At 43.6% G+C, this 16,300-nt stretch overlaps 1 protein-coding gene across 1 annotated transcript in view; it reads left to right on the top strand.

Moving 5' to 3' along the window:
- Positions 1 to 8,737, top strand: part of LOC121535068 (SPRY domain-containing SOCS box protein 4-like) — a 61,909-nt gene extending 53,172 nt beyond the window's left edge. The window contains exon 2 of the mRNA XM_041841765.2: positions 7,450 to 8,737. Within this exon, the coding sequence (XP_041697699.1) occupies positions 7,450 to 7,577 (128 nt within the window). The 3' untranslated portion in view covers positions 7,578 to 8,737. The remainder of the gene's footprint in view (positions 1 to 7,449) is intronic.
- The last annotated feature ends 7,563 nt before the right edge of the window (positions 8,738 to 16,300 follow it).

A 16,300-nucleotide genomic window follows, 5' to 3' on the forward strand; every position in this document is an offset into this window, starting at 1 on the left:
TAGACTACATCCAATTTGCTGAGTAGAATAATATAATATGCCATTTAGCAGACGCTTTTATCCAAAGCGACTTACAGTCATGCGTGCATAAATTTTTGTGTATGGGTGGTCCCGGGGATCGAACCCACTACCTTGGCGTTACAAGCGCCGTGCTCTACCAGCTGAGCTATTTTGTAAATGACATTGCCGAAGTCAAGGATCGGTAGGATAGTCAGTTTTACGTCTACATCTGTCTGTGTTTATATATCACTGTCTACATCTGTCTGTGTTTACATATCACTGTCTACATCTGTCTTTGTTTACATATCACGGTCTACATCTGTCTGTGTTTACATATCACTGTCTACATCTGTCTGTGTTTACATATCAGTGTCTACATGTCTGTCTGTGTTTACATATCACTGTCTTCATGTCTGTCTGTGTTTACATATCACTGTCTACATGTCTGTCTGTGTTTACATATCACTGTCTACATGTCTGTCTGTGTTTACATATCAGTGTTGACATGTCTGTTCGTGTTTTCATCAATCTTTTCCACTTGTTCACATTCCCAGGCAGCTTCAGAAACAGTGGAAGTCAAGGAGACATTCAATCCATAACAAACTGCCTCCAAGGTGGTGATCCAGCTGAATTAGACCCAGAGGTGGTTGATCGACTCCAGTAATTGCAATGTAAAAAAGCAATCATTGAACAACTCCGATGCGGCCAATTGTTATCATCATCCTGTAGCTGCAGTGTATATGAATGTGCATTGAACGCAAAAGGCATGGAATCGAATGAAAGGCATACAATTGGACGCGTTGAATTGGACGCTGTTGGATGCTTGGGAAATCATGTGACGCAAACACTGTGAGGCGATTCTATTCCCTTGAGAAGGATTGGGTTTCATACTGCGTGGGATCTTCTGGTATCTTTCTGGCTTTCTGACAGATTGTTCAACGCAAATACACCCGTAATGCACACAAATCACAGTAGAAAACCTCCTGTGTATGGGTCTCTACCTTCCTACCCGTCTCTCCCTCTCTCTACCCCCCCACAGTGCTTTCATATTTATAATTTATCTTTATATCGATCAAATGTCCATCTTGCTTTTCCCCTACCTGTTCTCTCTCAAATCTTCCTCTTAAGTCTTTAAATCCATCATATTAGAGCAGTATTTCACAGTGGATTTATTGTCAGTCCCTTCAAAGACAGCCAGGGCAAAGTGCTCACGCAGCATCCTCTAATACAGTGTTTCCCAGCTCCTCGATTACCCCAACAGTACACATTTTTGTTGTTGCACCTCATTCAACTTCTCCGGGACCACAATGAAAATGTATACTGTTGGGAGTACTGTAATAGAGGATTCTGCGTCAGCACTTTGCCCCGGCTGCCTTTGAGGGACTGACAATAAATTCACTGTGAACTACTGTCTATTAGATGTCATTAAGGGGTGTCATGTCATATAGCGCTCCATCAGATGTAGCTCCCCTCTCACTACAGTAGACCTGGCCTGGCCTGATAAACGAGTTAGCTGCTTAACCTGACTCGCCTCATTAGCTTATCAGCTAGCATTAATAGATGCTGCTGCCGCTATGTTCAAATAATGGCTTTGTGAGTCACCACATCTTGGGTACTTATGTATAGTAATTGTGGTGGTAATTGATGCCATCATCATACCGGGCCAAATGAATAGTTAATGACTAGTGATGTGTAATGACTGGATATTTTCATGTCATTTGTCATCCGTGAAACCAAGTGACAATATATTGATGTGTTTTCATGCATCTTATGACGAAGGGTTGGCAAATCTGTAGCTAATTGCTACAACATACTGCAACATGCAGCTTTCTAAACTGTTTTATCTAATGGTGGTTGGTTGAGCTGTGAATCCCCCAGCACTGGTGCTGTATTCCCACTTCCTGCCACTTAATATGTCCTGATCTGTCTGATGTGTCTCGCCTCTTGATGAACTCCATGACCCATCCTTTCCTTGATCAAAGACTACTAATTGCACTAATCACTCAGGACTGGATCACTCTGATTACATTCCCAGTGGGATCCACTGAGGCATGACTTCTTGTGAGGGCTTCTATAACTTACTGGTCCCCTTTTCATTCATGTTCAAGTCATCAGCAGACAAGCTTAGGGAGTTCTAAGAAATATATTGATTGATCCGAACTTCCTAGTTTAGAACATCTGCCTTTTAATTTTTAATGTTTTGTTGTAACCTTCTACCGAGCTGTTTAGGGTGAAGCTGGCTGTCATCATTCCATCAGAGCTGTTCGAGAACCATCCAGTGCTCCTTAAAGAGAGATTGGTGACTCTCAGTTCTACTGGTGACTCTCCGCATTCTCTAAGCTCCTGAGACCGGCGCTGCTGTAGAAAAGTCCCCCTGCTACTGAGCACTAAAGAGCTTTTGAGCGTGCTCAAATTAATTGGATTTGCTACGAAACTGGCCCCTTTGATATGTTCAGTCCCTCAGCTTGTCAACCGGGCTCCAGAAATTGCTTGAGCAATAATCATAACGATGAACCAGAAAAACCCAATCCTTCCCCTCCCCCAAGTAGGTATTTTTTCTCTGCAGAAGAACAAATTATTATTTTTCCCCAGCTAATGGGCTGAACAGTGGATGTCATAGATGAAGACGGAGCATGCTACGACTTGTCAGACGCAGGAATGTGCGCATCCCTCAAACAAATGGAGTGGTGTCTATAGGTCTGCACTCTCTCTGAACTGTCTGCCAGGAGTATTTGAGAGTTTGGCAGACTTTTACTCCAGAGGACATTTAGCCTCAATACCTTGCTGAAGACGCTCTCTTTCTTTAACAATGCTTCATTGTTGACTGTAGAACAGCGATGCACGGCTCCGGACAGTCCTCGAAGGCCGAAGTGTCTTCCGGTTTTTGACCTTTTCCTTTATACAGGATTTATAAGTCAGTAGACTCTCTAGCCAGTCATAAACCTTAATTGATCAATTAAGTTCCAGGGAGAAATGAAAACCAGCAGGACTGTGACCCTCATAGACTAGAGTTGTGCTCTGCTGCCTTAGCATGATGACGACAAATTGGCTAAAGCAGAAGCATACTGGCATGGAGGCTCTAGGGTACAGTAGCATGTTTATCTGTCCTCTGCTATGTGGGGGGACACTTCACGCTTTCGATAACACCAGGGCTTAAACTATACAGCAAGCACTATGTATGTGATAACTGTAAGGAGGTATATTGTACACCTGAAAGGACAGGGACACATCTGGAACATCTTGGGATATATAGATCCTGATGTACAAAGCATTTTCATTGGTCCATTTTCAGAAGGAAATACAGCATGAAAGACAATAGGAGCAAAAAGGCAAATCAAGGACACCGAGAACTGAACAGATCCTAAAACAAAAATAGAAATTCATTGTTTGGCCGCCTTGTTTTTTGGCAAGTGTAAATGCTTAGTCTTGCCCACACTGTGGTGCAGTGCGTCTGAAATGCTTTTAGGATTTGGCAGAGGGAAGAGAAGACGCTGTCTGTGTGCCCTTAGTGCCAGCATGACAGACTAGCCTCCCATTGGCTAGTCAGAGGGGTCTTGACAAATGGTAGGTCTACTGTACCACTGGAAGATGGATTCACTCTGCAAGGTTACCCTGAGGACAGTATCGAGCAGCTTTGTTCCAACCCACCACTAAAACACCAGATTTTGCCAATCACGTAATGATTTAAGACCTTGTTTAGCTGAATCTGTGTGTTAGTGCTGCGCTTGAGCAAAAGCCTGCACACACTATCTTTTTATGGCCAGTGTTTTTGACTACTGGTATACTGTGTAGACTTACGCAGGTTTTAGAAAGTGCCTCAGTGTTCCTTGAAAAGGGCTTTCTAGTAGTGTCGACTCAAGTGTTTGTGTCTATCTTTTTCTCGAAGCTAGCTCACTGAAAACATTGCTTTGTGTGTTTGTACTTTCAGGTGCACTTTCACAAGCACATTCAGCTTGCCACACGGAATTCTATTCTCAACACTTCCTGCGGTGTGTGTGTGCTACCTTGTATAACCTAGTGCTTTACTCACCCATTGTAATTCATAGCGTGTATCCTCTATTCACTAGAATAATACTGTCTGTTGAACCCAGTGAGTCTCCCCCTCTATAATGTAATGCTTTTGCTTACTATTATTTGATAAGTGCCCCACTCCTAATAGCCATGTAGTAGAGAGCGCTGTGCAGAGGTTGCGATTCTCTTCTTACAATACATAGTGTTCCTGTCACAATATGCAACTGTTAAGAATCGCAACCTCTGCACAGCGCTCTCTACTACATGGCTGTACATGGAATGTATTGTGTAATTTGTGTGTGACGCGTCTCTGTCTAATGAGATAAGTGTGTGTGTGTGTGTGTGGGAGTGTGTATTGATTAATTACCATGTTTAGATGACTTTGTGAGCGCGTGGTGTATCATCTGAGATAGACAGGTCTCTAACGTGTGGAGTTAACCTTGAGCTCAGCGGTGCAGGTAGGAGAACAGGTGGGAGGTTGGTGATAATGAGTGTTTTCCTACAGAAGGACAGCAGGGTGAGATGCTGGCTGTGTCGACATGTCAGACTCCTCCAATGATGCCATAACTCTTCAGGTCTAATGTTAGAAAAGGTTATGGCAATGTTGTAACTGCCATTTCCCTCGATTTGAGTAACTTCAGGGAACTCTGAGGCAAGACCTTGTGAAATAGGCAAGACACCATTTTGTTTGTTAGTTTCAAAGCGTTTTCTCCCTTTTGTGGCTTATGGATAAGACCAATGGGTTAGCAATTATGGGTATTGGTCTGAATTGTACTCACTGTTTCACAAATGTATTTCAGTAGCCAACATTTACGTTTCTGGTTTCTTTGTCAAAGCTGTACTGTAGCACGACACCGTCAAAGTGTAGCACGACTGTGGCGTTGCATCCCTCAGGCAACAGCACGTGGCATGTCACCTTACAGGGGGCATCACTGCGATAGACAACACACTCTCTCTCTCCATCTGGATGAGTGGTACCAGAGAGAAAGAGAGAGGGGAAGCGTGAGCCCGATCTCTGCCCAAAATCTGTCCACGTTAAGCAGTTATTTTAATTATTAAGCAGGTGAGGAGTTTTTGTATGGGGGGCAATGAGAGAGTGTCGATTTTAGCCAAGACAAACATGAATAGCTATTTTGATACGTGAGGCTTATTTGATCTAATAGAAGTTTCGTAATTCTTATGTTGTTACGAGGGTACTTATAAGTGTGATGCACGTGACATCCCGGCATATTTGAGAAAAAACACTTTATATCGGAGTTGTCTCTGTTGAAATTCGAGACGGTCTGCATAGGCTAGCAGATAATCTCAAACTCCATTGAATACAGGCGGTTGATGTCAACAACCAATCCGCTCTGTGGATAATAATTCCCATTGTTAGGGCAGAGACATAAGCATCCATATCTTTGGTGCTGTCCATCTTCGCGCCCCATTTCCCACCATCCTCTATCCCTGGGCGAACCTCCACTGGCACTGATGGCAAGGGTCACAGAGGTCTTGGGCAGGGACATGCCCGCCAGCCCTCCCAACCAGCCACCCAACCGTGTGATGTAATTAAGCCAATCAAAGGTTTTGAATATGCGCTAATGGGCCAATTAGAGAGCGGTATAAGCTAACGAGCTCACGGCAAGGGTGAAATAGAACATGCAGGGACATGTCCCCCACCCCTCCCATCCATCCACCCAACCGTGTGATGTCAAAAGTTTTTAATATGAGCCAATGGGCCAATCACAGAGTGGTATGAGCTAACGGCAAGGGTGAAATAGAACATGTAATTTCCGTTAGTTAGATAACAAGGTTGCTGTCCCAAAACACTACAATGCACAACGAAAGTAGTGTTACCATTGCCAACCCTTCCGGTTCAGCGTAGAATCCCCAAGGAATGAGTCTAAAACTCGAATATGAGCAGTAAAGCTAATACAGTATCTTTTTTCAATGCCTGACTGAAATGAATAAATGGAATGTAATCGATGTTAATCAACTCATTCAATCTCCCCGATTTTTGATTTGAGTCCAAGTTGGCAGCCCTACATGAAAATGACTCATAATTCACTAGCAAAAATACCTTTCAACAAGTCCTGCAGGAGACGAGCCAAACAGAACCGTGAAAATTAACACTGTCCCTTTTTAGATTGGCATTTGTAATTAGTTTATCCAAAGGTGGCTCCACTTCACTAATAGAATGTCAACAAATATTTGTTTTCATTATGGAATAGCTACCTGTCCTTGTCTCCTCTTCTTCACCCAATCAGTATGATAACATCCATTCTTTTCACATACTAGTAGTCCAGAGGGAAAGGAGGCTAGTAAAGAAACCTAAAGGGTATTGGGATGCAGCCCAAGTTCTAAGGTTGTAGGAGTGACACCTTTGTACTGTAGATATATAGGTCACGGCTTGGGGTCTTAATGGGGAAACGGGTCTAGGCAGATGGGAGGCGATAATATCATTCTAGCAACCGGGCTGTGGGTGTAATTTATAAGGCCTTGTGAAAAGGAGCAGGCACTAAATGTGATAGATGGGAGCGTCAGCTGGAAAGTTGTAGGGAGAGGAGGTGGATTACAACATTGCTTGCATGCTTCTCTTTTATGCATAGTTAAACACATACACTGATCTGATACACATAATGCTGGTTTACAGTCCGTCTATAGACATGTCTGTAGACAATTGTCGTAGCGACTTCATGAACATTCTATTGTCGTCCGACATCAAACTTGTCATTATGAAAAAGTATAAAATGCCAAACGACAGCCTGTGCATGACATCAGCAGCCCTGTGCTCCAAATAGCCGACCTTCTCTATTTTAACACCAATAAACCCATCCGTTGAAAAATGAATTCAGTAAATGTCAACCTAGCATGCCAGGCAACTAAAAGCAATTTTATAAACAATGTTTTGGTTCGTTGCTAGCTATAGCTGACAACGTCTTAACTTTAGTTACATTTTATGCATTATTACAGGAAAATAAACCCACAACATCATTATTTACAAGGTCATGGCGAGCTTACAGAAAATATCTTACTGCCACGGTGTGAAGAAATAAAAGTATTTCATTCTATTGGAGAATTTTTGAACTCCCACATCATCTTGTCACAGGAGCATTTGGTCTGGATGCTGTGGCAGACCGGTAACCACGACAACGGACGTTGCTACAGTCGCAGAGACTTGAACTGTTTTTATGTCTGTGCAACAAGGAAACTGACAGTCGCAGCGATGGTCTACAGACATTCCACTGGAGTATAAATTAAACATTGTTTTGACCAGCGACACTTGTCACTAATTGTCTACAGACATGTCGTTAGACCAAGTATAAACTGGCCTTTACACTGTCAGAGATCCTGTTTCCTTGTCACGCACAGTAAAAAGTGAATTCTGTATTTTGCTGACTTTTTTACCTTGTAAAAACCACCAACTAACCTTTCCTCTTCTCTTCCTGGTTACAGCGGAACCCCTCCCCCTGATGGACCTGTGTCGTCGGGCCGCCCGGGTAGCGTTGGGCCGAGAGCGCCTCCAGGAGATCGAGTCCCTGCCCTTACCCCAGTCTCTCAAGAATTACCTGCAGTACCAATGAGCAAATACGCTCCACCAACTGGGACCATCCGGACGGAAACCATGGCGAACTAAGTGTGACAGAAGATAGACAGAATGAGAGGGGGGCCAAATTAACAACGGCGGATGCCGGAAGCGGAATGTTTACATTGTAGGCCATAGCTCTGCGATGAATAGATGGACACTTGAGTTCAGATTTTTGACCCAGAGGATGATGGATACTTTAGTTTGGGGTTTTGGACTTTTACAATTATTGATCACTGTAGCTCTCTTCCAATGAAGCCCCTATTTCATGAAATGGTATGGTCCATGGTCACTTTGAGGTTTGGCCATAGTGGGGGTGTTAGGAGACTACTGCCATCTGCTGGTTTGAGTGAGAACTGCACCTACAAAGCACACACTAAATACCCCGGGAGGCCTTTGAAATCATCATATCACTGCTACTGGATACTCTATACTCAAGGACTCCTACAATGTCCAGTCCAGTCGGCAGGCAGACACAGGACTTTTCTACAGGGCTCAGATGTGTTTCGGTCCATTTCCAGTTCAATCTGGCCTGGAGCCCACTGTAGCTCACTGGTAACATACAATATCTGCCCCGCTGTCTTAAAGGACTTATTAAAGGACTATGCCAGTTCTGGACTTTTTTTTCTCGATCTACGTCAAGTAATGCAAGGGGAAACTGTATTACACTACTACGTTAACAATGGCACAGCAGCCATTTGGAGAGGGAGTGTGAATGACCACACACCATAGCAATCATCTTTTTCTCTAAAAGGCTTGAGTCACTTTTATTTGATTCTTAATGTGGATTATGATTCTGATTCTGACGACGACGATAATGTTATGATGACTATGTTTATTTATCATGAGGTAGTTTCTTTTTTAATTGATCATGATGGTTACGTTCAGGTAAATATTCTACACCGATAAGGCAGATGATGATCAGTGCTGTCACCCTAAGGCTTTTTAAACCAGATGCTGCTTTTATTATTATTATTATTATTATTATTATTATTTATTATTATTATTATTATTATTATTATTATACGATCACTGATGGTTTTAATCTATATCTGCCTGCTGGGATGGGAGACCAGGGCCATTCGGGGGCATACACAGTGGAATGTATGGACTGTGCTGTTAGCAGATCTGAAGTGTGAATAAAAGCCAAGTGAATGAAAAAGCCATTGTTTTCTTGGCCGGTCATTTCCCCCGTAACACAACGTTGGGCTGCCAGCTGTGTGTGTGTTTAGGGAGGACAGGGGAGGGTGTGTGTGTGTGTTTCTTTCTTTTTGGATAAAAGCCAAGGGAGGCAGATTTTTTTTCAGTGTTTATCCCCTCTTTGTTTACACCGTAAGTCACGCTCAGGGAAAACCAGGGCATCCTCAAATCCAGCTGTGACAGTTTGTGTAACCTCGTCGTCCCTCTGTATCTCTACCTAACTCTCTCATTCTCTACCTACCTCTATGTCCATTTACCTACTCTAGATCTCACTCCATCTCGAACCTACCTCTCGTTCTATCTCTATCCTACCTCTCTTTCCATCTCTAACCTACCTCTCTCTTTCCATCTCTATCCTACCTCTCGTTCTATCTCTATCCTACCTCTCTTTCCATCTCTAACCTACCTCTCTCTTTCCATCTCTAACCTACCTCTCTCTTTCCATCTCTACCTACCTCTCTCTTTCCATCTCTAACCTACCTCTCTCTTTCCATCTCTACCTACCTCTCTCTTTCCATCTCTAACCTACCTCTCTCTTTCCATCTCTACCTACCTCTCTCTTTCCATCTCTAACCTACCTCTCTCTTTCCATCTCTAACCTACCTCTCTCTTTCCATCTCTAACCTACCTCTTTCAATCTTTACCTATCTTTGTCTTTCCATCTCTACCTACCTCTCTTTTTCCATCTTTATATAGATCTCATTTTCTACCTGCCTCCCACTCCATATTTCTCAACCTCAAATCCCTATCTTGTACATTTAGTAAACTGAGCCGTAAGCTAAAAACTGAAAGTTTTGCCCAAGTGACTATTTAAACATGCTGGGTTCATTTCCTATGAGCCCTAAAAATGATTAGAGATATTAAGTGGATGATCAGTGTTGAATTCAAGTGTACACTTCCTTAGAACATCTTAAATTAGGTCTGAAGAGGATTTACATTCTTGAGAATGGTCAAGACCAGCAAATTGGCTTCCTCCTCGCTTCCAAACCACTCCACTAAGCTCGACCATTGAATCTCAAAGCCATTTTTACGCGTCCTTCAGACAGCTGTAACGCATCGGTCAGACGGCTAGCTGTAAATATAGCCTGTACAGTAAAGGTGGGCGATTATGGACCAAAATCCATATTGTGATACATTTACTGAATTAATACTAGACCGATAAATTGAATGATAAATGTACGACATTAATGTTAACCACTTTTTGTTTTATTACCCTTTGAACAACTAGTACTAGTTTGAATGTTGTAGCTATCAATGGTCCCATTAACAATCACCCATATTAGCAAACATTTTATTTCACATTTCTCTATTATATGCTACTTATTGTTATCAACAATATCAGCAAAATGCACATGATAAGTGGTCGGTATAGTCTGTGTCGATAGTTTTCGCTTTTTCGTCCCAGCTCTAGTTTACAGCCATTAGCTTAGCCAGCTATTGATATACGGACATGTGCATTAGTGAAAACAATGGATCTTCAAAGGGCACGCTAAGTGCATGTCCCAAATGTGGCACTCGGGATAGAGGAACATCATTTGTGGACCCCTTCAAATGAGTGGATTTGGCTATTTCAGCCATACCCGTTGCTGACAGGTGTATAAAATTGAGCACACAGCCATGCAATCTCCATAGCCAAACATTGGCAGTAGAATGGCCTTACTGAAGAGCTTAGTGACTTTCAACGTGGCACCGTCATAGGATGCCACCTTTCCAACAAGTCAGTTCTCAAATATCTGCCCTGCTAGAGCTGTCCCGGTCAACTGTTAGTGTTGTTATTGTGAAGTGGAAACATCTAAGAACAACAATGGCTCAGCCGCAAAGTGGTTGGACACACAAGCTCACAGAACGGAACCGCCGAGTGCTGAAGCGCATAAAAATTGTCTGTCCTCGGTTGCAACACTCACTACAGAGTTCCAAACTGCCTCTGAAAGCAACATCACCACAATAACTTTTCATCGGGAGCTTCATGAAATGGGTTTCCGTGGCCAAGTAGCCGCACACAAGCATAAAATCACCATGCGCAATGCCAAGCGTTAGCTGGAGTGGTGTAAAGTTCACCGCCATTGGACTCTGGAGCAGTGAAAACGCGTTCTCTGAAGTGATGAATCACGCTTCACCATCTGGCAGTCCGATGGACGAATCTGGGTTTGGCGGATGCCAGGAGAACGCTACCTGCCCGAATGCATAGTGCCAACTGTAAAGTTTGGTGCAGGAGGAATAATGGTCTGGGGCTGTTTTTCATGTGAAGGGAAGTCTTAACGCTACAGCATACAATGACATTCTAAGCGATTCTGTGCTTCCGACTTTGTGGCAACAGTTTGGTTTCAGCATGACAATGACCCTGTGCACAAAGCGAGGTCCATATAGAAATGGTTTGTCAAGATCGGTGTGGAAGAACTTTACTGGCCTGCACAAAGCCCTGACCTCAACCCCATCGAACACCTTTCGGATGAATTGGGACACCGACCGAGAGCCAGGCCTAATCGCCCAACATCAGTGCCCGACCTCACTAATGCTCTTGTGGCTGAATGGAAGCAAGTCCCCGCAGCAATGTCCCAGCATCTAGTGGAAAACCTTCCCAGAAGAGTGGAGGCTGTTATAGCAGCAAAGGGGGGACCAACTCCATATTAATGCCCATGATTTTGGAATGAGATGTTTGACGAGCAGGTGTCCACATACTTTTGGTCATGTAGTGTATATCAGAGTTTCACACAATCTGTCTGAGTTTCCAGTCTCCCTATGTCGACGGGATTGCTGTATTGGAAATCAATGCCAGACCGTGTGATGCTGCTCTTCCGTGCCTTGAAATGGGTTTGGGCTTTTTTCTTCTTTTGGATGCAGCTCATATGTAATAGGAAAACATGACTACATGGAGTAGCTGGGGTTTGATCAAAGGTCAGTTAGCATTGTTCTGTATGAGTGCAAGGAGGATAGGCTAGTCCATCGATCCCGCTTCAAACTCTGTTACTCTTCTCTTTAAAACTGTGTTCTTTAATCCTGGTCCTGTGGATCCACCGAGTTTGCAGGCTTTTGCTGCCACATAATCCACGTAAATGCAGGCGGGTATAGGAATTTATAGGAACGTCTTGTGACGGGGTGTTGTAAACATGAAGGATCGAAATGGTGCTGTTCGGAACTACATTGCTTTAACTTTCACAGATATTCATTCATAAGGCATCCAAATACAGGCAATACAAATATTCATTCCTAAACTTTAACAGTAGGCCTACTGAGGTTAAGAACTAATTCAAAGCTTGCTTGTAACTTGCAAGGTTCTCAGGTGCAGTGCTAGTGGATGCTATCAACTGTGAAGCCTTAAAAGACAAATTGTTACAGACGGAATAAAACGAGAATAATTTTGGAAAGAGGTAGGCTACTCCATCTCTCCTTCCATATTCTTTGTGGACTTTATCCAGCATCCATTTCCTCAAACCAAATCTCCAATGACCTCTTAAGTGGTAAAACGTTGATAAAGCAGCCTAGGCGTGAAAAGGAGCGAGTCGTCCATTGACGCGTATCCTTCTAGAGAGTGTGACTTTCTTTGGGGATGATGGGAATTGGGTAAATAGAAGGATGGTTATCCCTGCCTTAGTCATGGGTTGTTATTGGTTGTGTTGCATCACCTGCCATTTTGTAGGCCCGCTGATCAATTCCCCCTCACAAAAAAATGTAATACCAAAAATTGTTTTAGGAACTCATTCGGGGTCTCAACTTACTGTTGAGAGTTAGAATAATAGAATACACAAGGTGCAGTTTAGAAATCTGGTTGTGCATCAGCTGTTTTTCTCTTGTTATGTCAGTCACTGACAGTCACTCAATTAGCCCATGTCAGCAGTTTTTTTTTAGATTGGTAAATTTGTCTAGCGGCCAGCTATCTAAACTTGTAGTAATCATAGTCGAATTACCGCCAGGGGGCCCCCCCATTGATTTTGTTAGTCACTCTCACTCAGATATCATATTAAAAACAAAATTTTGCTTAGGGCCCCCAAAAGGCTATTGCCGGCTCTGACTGCATGTGTGGGTATGGATGTGGATACGCTGACCTGCGAACCACTGCGGCCCCTCATGATTAGTTCAGAGTTGCCCATCCCTGTCTTACATCAGTAAAAACTCAGGGCCCTAGTCATGGATGACCTTAGATCCTACAAAGAGGTAGCCTGACGACTCACACTAAATTATTCTGCTGCTCTGTCGTTTGCTACATACTTCAGGCCTAGATTCAATCAGATCAAGCGTTAACCGGCGATAGCAGACACCTGCATAGCGGATGTTTTGGCTGTGTCAGGGGTGGAGCTGCGTTGGAGCCATCAAATTGGTGAGCAGCTGCTCTTAAGATCATTGTCACAAAGCCACACCCACCCCACTCACATACGAAGTTCAGAACAAGAAAGTGTAGGCTATATAGAAATAATTACTCAAATTAAAAATCATTCAACTAAATAATGAGGATTTCTATCATCTTAATAGAGGTGTAGATTACATCTCACATTCCAGTTTTCCAACTTGTAAACAAGGCTGCATGGAATTTCTCCTAATGCGACTCCATGCAGCCAATGGCAATGTCCGCTTTAGGTATAATGCCAGGAGCTGCTTGTGGATTTGACAGCTCTAATGAAGTTCCACCTCCGACACCACCAGAACAACCACTATGCAGATGTCGGTTAAAGCGGATCTGATTGAATAGAGACCCTAGTCTGAGACTGTCACCATTGAAGTCATTTGTGGTGACAAGGGGCATTGTACAAAATAAAGTAATCAGTGATTGGATCGTCTCTAACCAATCAGCGAATCAAAGCCAATGAAGAATTTCAAACCACCGCTTTACCTACGTGTGTTCTGGCTCTGGCCCAACCCATCAATTTCTGGACTAATCAGATGGCCCTAAATGTGTTCGCATTCGGGGAATGGTTGTGGAGGTACTCGGATCCAGACCACAGATTGTACATTATATTGACCAGATACTCAAGTGGCCGCTCTAACAATGAAAATAAATGTCTTCAAAAACGGAAGGCAGTCAGGAGGAGGCAATATCAGGTGGGACCATTCTAGCCAATGAGAAGGCATACACGCGTGTGAACAACAGGCACAACTCCAATTTTTTCTCAAAGTTGCCGGAATGTTATGTGTCCTATTTATTTCTGTACACTCGTAACAACCTAAGCATTACGAAACGTATATTCTATCAAATAAACCACACGTTGCAAATAAGCCAACAAAATGTTAACGAAATTAGACACTCATTGACAGCCATACAAAAATAGTTAAAATGCCACCTGCTGGAGAAGACAGATTTTGGGCCCAATTATCTCTCTCGCTTCACCTCTTCTTATCTGTCCAGACTCATTGCGAAGAAGAAACTGACATCCATGGGCGTGGCATAGCGTTTGGCCGTAGCAAGGAGTCTGGTAGGCAGGCAAACAAACAGGTGCATACAGTGCTCAAAAACTCTAGTAATATGCCAAAGGTTATTGAACACCATTTATCTCCAGTTTACAGTGGCTGAGCTGTAAAGGAATCTGTGTACCATCTGAACCACACATTTTGACAGGATACACTGGGGCCTCTGGCTATTCCCATGTCCAATCTGAAGTTCAGATGACAAGCTACATGTCCTCTCAGTGCTGTTTGCAGCAGGGGTCAATTGTGACTTATGTTCAATTCGATAAACTTTTTATATACTCAACGGGACAATTATTGAGGAGGATCAACACAGATATGGACTGTATTGAATCTTCCCGGCCAATCAGGGATGTGTTACTATACCCAACATCTCAAGTCCTACAATTAACCACAAGACATCTTGACCAAACACAGCTCCCCCCAAACCGAAGCGTAGGCAGGTTGTCAAGGAAACGGTGTTGCACATAAGAGGAGGGCAATAAATAGGTTGTCAAGGAAATGAGGGGCTGCCATGTGCCGGTGACAGCATTGCTATTACGCTCAGTAGTTCTTATCACTTGAGGGGTGTGTGATGTATATGTGTTTCTGCTACAGATTGATAGATTGTGTATGTGTGTTTGTCAGACAGATAGAAAGAACACTCAGACAATGGAATTGTTTTGCAGCTACTGTCCTCATCCTATTTTAATATGGGTGTGTGTTTCAAAACTTCAATACCAGTTTTATTGGTGTTCCAGTGCCAAGTTCTCAGCATGTTGTCACTCACCAACAACTCAACGTTCTTGTGCCAGCATTCCAGAATACAAGTCACCTTAGTTTGGAGCTAAGTACATTTGGCGTATGTGTTCTCTTACAGCACTTGGGAATCTCAAATGAGGATTTTCGCCCTTGTTGCCTAGAAGAACATCTGATGAGATCTAACCTGTTTTGCTTCAGTAAACACAAGAACGCACGCGAGCAGCACACACACACACACACGTAATTATATTAAATGTAACTATTACTTCAATCCATTTAATCTGTGTGTATTTTAATGGTAACAGACTTAAAATACACCAAGGGCCACTTTGCCTATGGAAATATGTAATCATCAACATGACATTTACAAACACACACACTATCTCTCTCTCTCAGTGCTGATGTACCCTTAGTGGTGAATAGTAGGTGTGTGTGATGGTGCATGACTAGTGTGTGCTGGTGTGTGATATGTCCCATGTGGCTCTGGTAGATGACACGTGTGGACACTAAAAGCCCAGTGATAGATCCCTGTTTTTACGACCTCAGACAGATCAGGCGATGGGCGAGGCACTGTGTGTCTGCAGTATCTGTAAGTGAGAGTGTGTAGGATTGCATAGATGTGTATGGGTTTTTGTGTGTGTTTTTTTTGTGTACGTGCACGTGTGTGTAGGAGGATGTGTGTGTTTGTCCATGCCAGCCTGCCTGTACGTGTGTGTATCCATCCAGGGTCTATCCGTGGGCTCTGTGTGTGATGGTGGATGGAAGAAGGCAGTGCAGGAATGGTGATAAACGTAATAGTGTAATAAATTGTAGTCCATAAACGGCAACTCCGTCCCAGAGGATGAAGGGACGTGACGGATTAGACCTGGGACGGGACCTGCATAAAACAGGACAGACCAGACAGGACACACACACAGATGTATGGACTGTGGAGGCTGAAGAAATTAGGCTCTCCCGAACTTCCACAGATGCACCATTGAGAGCATCCTGTCGGCCTGTATCACCGCCTGGTACGGCAATTGCACCAACGCAGCACCGGGGCACATTGCCTGTCCTCCAGGACATCTACAGCACCCGGTGTCACAGGAAGGCCTAGAAGATCATCAAGGACCTCAGCCACCCGAGCCACGGCCTGTTCACCTCACTACCACCTAGAAGGCGGAGACAGTACAGGTGCATCAAAGCTGGGACCGAGAGACTGAAAAACTGCTTCTATCTCCAGGCCATCAGACTGTTAAATAGTCACTACTAATTGGCATCCGCCCAGTACCCTGCCCTGAACTTAGTCACTGTTACGAGCCGGCTACCAGCCGGTACTCACCCTGCACCTTAGAGACTGCTGCCCTACTGTGTGTACATAGTCATTTAACACTGTTCACTTTA

The sequence above is a fragment of the Coregonus clupeaformis genome, chromosome 21 (assembly GCF_020615455.1).
Source record: "Coregonus clupeaformis isolate EN_2021a chromosome 21, ASM2061545v1, whole genome shotgun sequence".
Classification (NCBI taxonomy): Eukaryota; Metazoa; Chordata; class Actinopteri; order Salmoniformes; family Salmonidae; genus Coregonus; species Coregonus clupeaformis.